This window comes from Diabrotica virgifera, chromosome 2, assembly GCF_917563875.1.
Source record: "Diabrotica virgifera virgifera chromosome 2, PGI_DIABVI_V3a".
Classification (NCBI taxonomy): Eukaryota; Metazoa; Arthropoda; class Insecta; order Coleoptera; family Chrysomelidae; genus Diabrotica; species Diabrotica virgifera.
This window is the reverse complement of record NC_065444.1, coordinates 3907355-3916588: the sequence shown is the minus strand read 5'-3', so window position 1 is coordinate 3916588 and position 9234 is coordinate 3907355. Positions and strand designations below refer to the sequence as shown.

General features: G+C 33.7%; 1 protein-coding gene across 4 annotated transcripts in view; it reads right to left on the bottom strand.

The window, feature by feature from the left end:
- Positions 1 to 500: 500 nt before the first annotated feature.
- LOC114330138 (uncharacterized) overlaps positions 501 to 9234 on the bottom strand; it is a 164703-nt gene continuing 155969 nt past the window's right edge. For 2 of the 4 annotated variants that reach the window (XM_050643325.1, XM_050643326.1), the window contains exon 7: positions 501 to 4524. In XM_050643325.1, the coding sequence (XP_050499282.1) occupies positions 4418 to 4524 (107 nt within the window). In that variant the 3' untranslated portion in view covers positions 501 to 4417. The remainder of the gene's footprint in view (positions 4525 to 9234) is intronic. The other 2 variants (XR_007696348.1, XR_007696349.1) reach the window with 2 other exon arrangements.

The following is a 9234-nucleotide window of genomic DNA, read 5'->3' as shown; positions in this document are numbered from 1 at the left end:
AAATTAGCTGTGTACATTTTCCAAGTATGTATTAAGTATATCGTGAGTTCCATTATTAATTCATTTTGGTTATTATGTATACCATTGACTTGTTTTTTGTTCAAGATACCAGCAATTTCCTTAATTTTCTTGTAGAGATTGAATAGTTTATATAGGTTTTCAGCTTCGGTACAAAGGGCAGTCATCCAGATCTCCTTTGCCGCTGTTTCTTTACGAATTTGGCTGTGTATATTTTGGTACCCTACTTTGTCCTGCCTGATCTTACATTGCTTGCGTTGTTCCACCACCTGTAATATTTCTTCTGTTATCCACTTATTCTTGGTAGTTGTTTTATTTTAGAGAAAAAAAAGTGTTGTTTACATCATCGAAATGATTCTTTTAAGGTTGTCCAAGACTTTTCAACATCATCCACAGTTGCCATATTAGAGAACCTATAAAGAATATTAGAGAATTTATTGCTTATTTTATCGTTTTAGATATTCACAAAATAAAACACAGAATTATCAAAACATTATTTTATTTATTATTACCTAAATTGTTAAAAATATTTTATAAAGACATATAAAAAATATATAAATAACTATTGTTAATCATTGTATAGAATTGTTCGTTGTATATACCTACTTCACGACAGAGTACAGTCACTTTTATACAATATCTTAAGGTTGTAGATTACCTATACTTAATTCTAGTAAAATATATATACAAAATGTTTACATATTAATAATAATTATAATAATTTACGTTACCAGGTTCGTAAAAATTTACTTCAATAACGTTATCGTATATTTTGCTTGCTTAAGGCCTTAACGCACATAAAAATTTGAGTTACATAGTCACAACATATCAGTTTGGTGTTTAAAATAAAACTTATAATAAAATTATGTAATACACCATCTGTTAATCAATTTCTATGGAAAATCTCAGAGAAGCAGTATCATCTCTCTATTTAGGTAGAGAGTAGCTTAACGTTACAGATAAGCTCAGAAGTATTACCTTGAACAGGCTACTGCCAGCTGTCACTACCTTGCTGGATGTACTTGCGCTGTACATCTGCGCAGAAATATAGCGCATGTGCCTTATTCGTCACAATATTACAGTCTGTCACACTAAGAGTCCTTGAGTTTGAACTATAAGTATGCTTCACTGTTATTGGACAATATAGTCCAATAAGGTGTACAGTACAGTATGGTCCAAAAAGGTGTAAATGGCTAAGGCAAAGACAAGATATATTTAAAACATACGAAGAAGTAGAATAGTAAAAGTAACGTTGGTTTGAAAGTATATTCTGAACCTGTACTTCTGATTGTTGAAAATAAGAATTTTCTTTAAATTGCACTTAAAATAAAAACCACTTGGTTAGATCAATTAAACCATTGGTGATGTTTGTAGTAAAACAATTTTTTAGACATGTACTGGAATTATTGAAGAATTATTTTTATATTTTGTATGTTTTAGTAAGTTAAATGTATGGAATATAGGCCTGAATTCCGCGTACCAAAAAAGGTTGATTAATAGCAAGCTCAAAATTTGTTAATAACTTAACCCCGTCTAGTCGGACAAACTTTGATGTACGGAAACACTGTAACAGGGGAAGTTTTAATTGTGGAACAGATTACGAAAATTGTGGAACGAAACCGTCCCATGTATTTTGTCGGACAGAACTTCCAGTTGATTTGTTACCCTTTCATTAAAGTCTCATACAAAAATCAGACTGCTATTTACCACCAACATAATTCCTGTCATTTGACATGTTCTACGTGTCGGACTTATTAAAATGCCCAACATACTTGTCGGACAAACATTTTTTTATATACTATATAAAGTTTGCTGTTTTCTTTTTATGCTCTACCACTGAGCTATATTCCCTTTGCTTTGACAGGTTACAAGATTTCTCATACATACTGACAAATTTAATAGACCAAGTGAAGTATACAAAAATACTTTAAATATACTTATTATTATTATAAAACATCTTATTCCCGAGGAAGACAAATCCAAAGACACAAAAATTATAATAAATAATACATTTACTAAAAACACTAATATATCCTTTTAATGACTTATTTGCGCTGATACATACATAATTTGAAAGATTAGCAACGAACTACATAATGTCTGTGTGCGCATGCCCCCGGCATTATAAAATTTCACTCTCGATCGTAAAGAAGTATAACTTCAAAAATTTTCAGCTTGCTATTAATAAACTTTTTTTTGGTACGCGAAATCCAGCCCTAACAGACACTGGGATCTTATAAATGCACCAAAAACTTGAATTACTGGGTTTTAAAGGTGATATCGAATATGATGGCATCAATATAACATTAAAAATTATTTTTTCAAAATAAAAAAAAAACACATTAACTGGGATCTTATAAATGCACCAAAAACTTGAATTACTGGGTTTCAAAGGTGATATCGAAAGGAGACACTGGGATGTTATAAATGCACCAAAAACTTGAATTACTGGGTTTTAAAGGTGATATCGAATATGATGGCATCAATATAACATTAAAAATTATTTTTTCAAAATAAACAAAAACACATTAACTGGGATCTTATAAATTCACTAAAAACTTGAATTACTGGGTTTTAAAGGTGATATCGAAAATGATAGTATCAATATAACATTAAAAATTATTTTTTCAAAATAAACAAAAACACATTAACTGGGATCTTATAAATTCACTAAAAACTTGAATTACTGGGTTTTAAAGGTGATATCGAATATGATGGCATCAATTTAACATTAAAAAATATTTTTTCAAAATAAACAAAAACACATTACATATCACATTACAGCAAATCTTTACTGCTTTGTAGCAAGTTGTGAGTGATTCTGAACTAATGTATTTAGAAGAAAGACAAAATAAGTACTCATAATGATTCTAATTTTATATTGGCTGGACAACATCACTGTCATTAGCTTATTTTATTTTGAAAAAATAAAATAATCAAATATCTAGACACATTGCTAATATTCAGAATTTTTCGAGTAGATAAATGTTCATATATCATTTATCCAATGTATAAAATTAGTGGAGGAAACTGTATTTTTATAGACCAGGTAATACACTAGAAATACCTAGGTCACGAGATTCGCATAAGAAAAGATAACCAAACCGTTGAGCTTCAACCCTCATATAAAACTGACTTGGGCAGCCTTCGGCAAGTTGAACCTCATTTTGAAATCGTCCGACATACTAATATGTCGTTAAAAGAAAAACCTTTAATCAGTGTGTTTTGCCAATGTTTACTTACGAAGCGGAAACATTGACCATGAAAGGGAGAACAGTGCAAAAGATCCGTGTGGCTCAATTGGCTTGTTATGTTGTGCGTTTTACTGCGAGACAAGATCCCAAACCTCTAGCTGTGACGAAGATCGGGAGTTGCCGATGCTGTAGAGAGAATAGCAACACTGAAATGGGACTGGGCAGGTCACGTGGCTCGAATGATAGATAACAGATGGACAAAGCGGATACTGCAATGGAGACCAAAGAGATATGATGCCTACCGAAGCAAAGGCCGTCCACCAACACGTTGAACTGATGATCTAAAACTTTGCCAACTGTGCCAAGAGGCACAAGATCGAAACAGATGGAGAATTATGAGGGAGATCTATGTCCAGCCTTGGACAAGCAAATATTTGATGATGATCTATTCGGATAAAGATCGTAGTTTGACATTTCTCTCGTTTAAGTAGATATACAGTGAATTACATTAAATAAATCAATAAAAATATTGGCAGTACTGAAATCCCTCCGAATATTAGCCAGTATCTACTGTTGTATTGTCTACATAATTAACTATTAACAAAAACACTTAATAGATCGTATTAAAAGAATTACACTAGACGGTAAAATAACATTTACCCTGAGCATTTTACTGTATGGTTACCAAAAAATTATTGCAGAAAACCTTTTCTTAAGCTTATTACAAAGTCATTTGTATTTGAGTGGTATCGTTAAGTTTTGAGAGGTAAACATACTAAATAGCAGGTATAATAATTAAACGTACAATATATTATCATTTATTACTTTCTACCTGTACTAACTTAACTACACCATTCAAATACAAATGACTTTGCAATAAGCTTAAGGTAAGGTTTCCGCAATAATTTGATGGCAGCTATACCAGAAAATTTTGCAAATAAATAGTAATTTTACCTATATTGCGTTAACCTGAGACAAAAATTCAACCTGAATATAGTAATGAACGTTTAGAATTTCTTACATTGGTTGCAACAAGGACTATATTTACTATCGACCATTCGCAAAAGTTTCGTTGTAACAATATGATCGTAAATATCAAAAATATTTTGTATTTAAATTGTGTATTTAAGTACAAAACAGGTAATTCGAAGACATCAGTCTCTTCAAGTTGTTCGTTTGTTTTCTAGCGATTTTTTTCGAGTGTGTCAGTAGTTGTAGGGTCCGTACGCTGAGCCGGTGGTGTAGTACGGTCCTGCGTAGGGTTGAGGAACAGGGTAGCCTCCGTATGCGTATTGCTGTTTCTGTGGGTACACTAAAAAGCAAATTGGAGATTAGTTTATGTTTTTTGAGTATAGAGCAATTGATACACGATAAAAAAATATTTTTAAGGCAGGTTCTATTGTGTATCAAAACAATTTTGTAATTTTTTCTAACATTTACAGAAACATATTTCCTTCGGTCGCGGATGTTTCCCCAACACGACTCTACCTTATCGGCAAAGTCTACGAGAAGTGTATGGTAAATTGAAGCTGTAATTACAAAGAAAGAAATATGTATGTCTTTGTACTCACTTTATAACACTTAAAAGATTACGGGATCTGGATTTCAATGCATATTTTTTTTTATAATTCTCGTATCAAAGTTACGCGTGAAGTTAGTCGTATTGATGACAGTTGGGGAAACATCCGCGACCCCGACTGTCTCACATTGTTTTCTCTCTTCTGATCTTAGTATATTGGGACCTCTGTCTAACTGATTTTCACAGGTAGTATGTGTATGTTTACCATTTTGTGGAGGTTGCAACTGTCGTGTTTTTTGCGTGAAGCAGCAAACCAGTGAAAACTGAACAGCAATGTTTGATAAGGAAATGTTTGATAGTGAAAAAAACTACCCATCAAATGTGGAGTACGAGAGGGTTGTGTTTTGTCACCCAGTCTTTTTAATCTATACTATGAAGAAAGCTTTAGAGAGGATTGTGATGACAGACAATAGGGAGTAAAACTAGATGAAGAAGTAATTAACGATATCAGATAATCTGGCGATAAAGCCGTTCTTGCAGAAAATTTATAATATCTGCAGACATTAGTAAATGTAGTCTGTGAACCAAGTTATAGGAGAGGCCTTAAAGTACACATTTTAAACACAAAGTGGATAGCAGTTGGAAATATTACTGTACATAGACAGAGGTGTAACCAGGATGATCCTAAGGGGGGGGGGGTTACATCTACTTGAAGGTTTCTGGGGGGTATGGAATAATAATAGTGTTAAGCGCGTATAGAGCTCAAAGTACATCCAAAAGGGGGGGGGGTTATACCCCCCAAAACCACCTCCTAGTTAGGCCTATGTAGGTAGATCAAGGTCTGCTTTCTCTTAATGGAGAGGAGGTTGAAGGTGTAAACCAATTTAAATACTTTGGCAGCTGGTTGAATGTAAATTGTGATTCTGATAAAAGATAATAACCAGGATTGAAATATCAGGTGCATTAATAACATTATATGGCGAAACCGACATTTATTAACACCGAGATGAAGTCAAGAATTTATGAAGCCAGTGTAAGACCAATAATGACATATGCATAAGAAACAAGACCCGATACAGCCACAACACAAAGACTACTGGAAACGGCAGAGATGAGTGTACTGAGATGAATTACAGGAAATACACTGAGAGATCGAAAGAAGAGCGAAGATATCAGAAGACAATATAACATACAGTGTATAAGCGAATGGACACTAAATAGAAAAAAAGGAATGGAACAACCACATAACCAGAATGGAGGACACTTGTGGTCAAAATATCACGAGATAAATCACCAATCGGTAGAAGAAGTATCGGCCGACCGCGCAAAAGATGGAGTGACAACCTTCCATAGTGTTGTATTAGTTGGTAAGTTGTTCTCCTTTTTAATTATATCTCTGATTTGTTCTTTGTAATTTTAAGTTGGTACCTACTAAGCCTCCTGAATCCTTCTAAGCCTCCTGAATCCTTCAACGTGAATGAGCCACAAGGTTGGACAAAGTGGAAACAAAAATTTGAAATCTTTTTGTTGGCTTCTGGAAGAAGCCAGGCTGCAGAGAAAATAAAAGTGGCATTGTTGCTGAATATCCTTGGTGAAAGTTGTCTGGATATTTTCAACACATTTCCCGAAAACAAAAGAGACAATTTTGATGATATTATATCTTGTTTTGATAACCATTTTCTGCCCAAACAAAATATTTGTATGGAAACCTTTAAGTTTAATAATATCCAGCAAAAAAAAGGTCAGGGCATTGATTCATTTTTAACAGAACTTAAGAAGCAAGCTTCAAATTGTGGATTTATTTGTGAGAAAGACAGTCACGATGGAATAAAAAAAAAAAGAAAAAACGTGTTGTATTAGTTGGTAAGCTGTTCTCCTTTTAGTTATATCCGTTATATCTCTGATTTGTTCTTTGTAATTTTAAGTTGGTACCTACTGTTATCTTTTATAGGTTATTTTGATATTTTAATGTTGGCGACACTGAATATAAAATGACAGTCACGATGGAATAAAAATTTGTACTTTGAAGATAAAAATTAATAAAAACCATAATTAAATAAAGTAGTAAATAACAAAATAACACTACATGAAAGCAAAAAACATAGAGGTATAGTATTTTTACTACAAAAGCGATATTACGTAGGTCAAAATTTTTGAGGTAAGAGAACTGTCAAAACATTAGAATGTGACTTTTTATTATTGCCATGTTTATTACATAGAGTTATATATTAGCATAGAGAGAGTGTCATTCAGAGCGAAGTGACGACACCATCTTTTTTATTTGGATTAGTGCTGTTTCACTCTTACGCATAGTAAAGCTGCTACAGTTGTCCTCCTCTTCCGTGCCTATATTCACACTGAATGTCATCATAGAATTTCGATACAATGTGTTAGAAAGAGATGCAGCAAACCAGTCCATGAGATCTTGTCGTCAGGAAGCGCGGAAAGTAGGCTCCCTCTATGTTAATATATACCTCTATGGTTTATTATTAAAAGCGATATTACGTAGGTCAAAATTTTTGACGTAAGAGAACTGTCAAAACATTAGAATGTGACTTTTTATTATTGCCATGTTTATTATAAACATATGGCAATAACGAAAAGTCACATTCTAATGTTTTGACAGTTCTCTTACATCAAAAATTTTGACCTACGTAATATCGCTTTTGTAGTAAAAATACTATATCAATCCGCCAATGAACAAGCAGAATTGCTTATAACGAGGGAGAAGAAGAAATATTAGGTAAGGCTTCTATGATCTGGAAATCAGTTTTATGTGACAGTAACCTGTCGATGCCTTGTCGATGCATTTAGGGCTTTTCATTCACAGTCATTTGTTTCGAGCTTCTGTCATGTGTCGTCTATAATCTGTTTTTAATCCAAGAGGAGTAATTCAAATTTCCCGCGCCGTAAAGCTTGTTCGTAATTGGTCCAACCTCAGGCAAGTTTACTCCACTGTTATCAAACTTTGACACTAATGACATTTATAAAATTTTGACACTATTGGCAGTGGCGGTTGGTATATAAGTGCTGCGGAGCTGCAGAACCACCAAAATAATCCAAACAAAATTACTTTGAAAATTAAATAAAAAATATCACTACTTATAAAATCTAAATTCATTTAGATGGTTTTCGTGCATGGCCGCCTTTATTTTAATCTGTCGTCCGTCGCATCTCATGGCGATAGCAAGTCCCACTTATTTGACCGGACCGGTGCTACTCCGAGCTGTGAACTGTTAAAGATATCCCCGATAACACCCGCTCAACCCTCGCCTACACTTTTCAGGCGACGACTGAAAGCAATATTTGAGCTGCATTTGTCGCAGTTCGAACTAGTGTGTACAAACCTACGTTTATTGTAATTTTAAATAATCGGTGATCGCGACGCGACAACTGTTAAAATAAGTTGTCCTGCACGTAATTCGGTATTTATATTAAGTATATGAGAATAAAAGTGCTGTTCAGGATGGATGTTATTTATAATTTGATTAATGTTAAGAGATTCTTTAAATATTCTTATGACGAAAAACTAGAATTAAAATGCAAAGGACGTCCTTTGCCGGATATTAAAATCGAAAAAGAAGGATCAAGCCGAGGGACAAATTACAAACGACAATTTAATTGCGATATTTATACGAGAAATAGTTGGATATGTGGCTGCAACAGAAAAAACGCTCTTTTCTGTTTTCCTTGTGTACTCTTTGGAGGTGATAAGTCATGGACGCAAGTTGGTGTAACAGACTTAGTACATTTAAGTGATAAAATAAAAAAGCACGAAACTTCTAAGCATCATTTGCACAATCAAATGGAATATGCTTTATTAGGCTCCGTGAATATTAAAGAACAGTTAGATTCTGCATACTGGATAAATATTCAAAAATTCAATGAAGCTGTAACAAAAAATAGGTATGTTCTCTCAAAAATTATAGACTGCATAAAATTTTGTAGTGTTTTCGAATTGGCGCTTCGGGGACACGACGAGACACAAACATCCGACAATCCTGGAATTTTTCGCGGCCTCATAAATTTTACTGCTGAATTGGATAGAACTTTAGCACAACACTTGGAAGAATCGACGGTTTTTAAGGGCATTTCTAAAGAAATTCAAAATGATATTTTGGACTGCATGTTGGAATTATGCCAGGATAAAATTTTGGAGGAAATTCGGGAATCTCCATATCTAGCTGTCATGACCGACGAGACTACAGACATTTCAGCAATATCACAAATGGTTGTAGTATTTAGATATTGTCGAAATGGAGCACCGGTAGAACGATTTTGGACATATTTGGTACCTTCAAAATTAAATGCAGATACTTTAAGCAAAAACATTTTCAGTGTTTTGGATCCTATCCTGGAAAACTCAAATAATAAACTAATTGCTCAGAGTTATGATGGGGCAGCGGTCATGTGTGGACAGCACGCAGGAGTTCAAGCCAGAATCAAAGAAAAATATCCATTTGCTCATTTTGTACACTGTTACGCGCATCAATTAAATTTAAT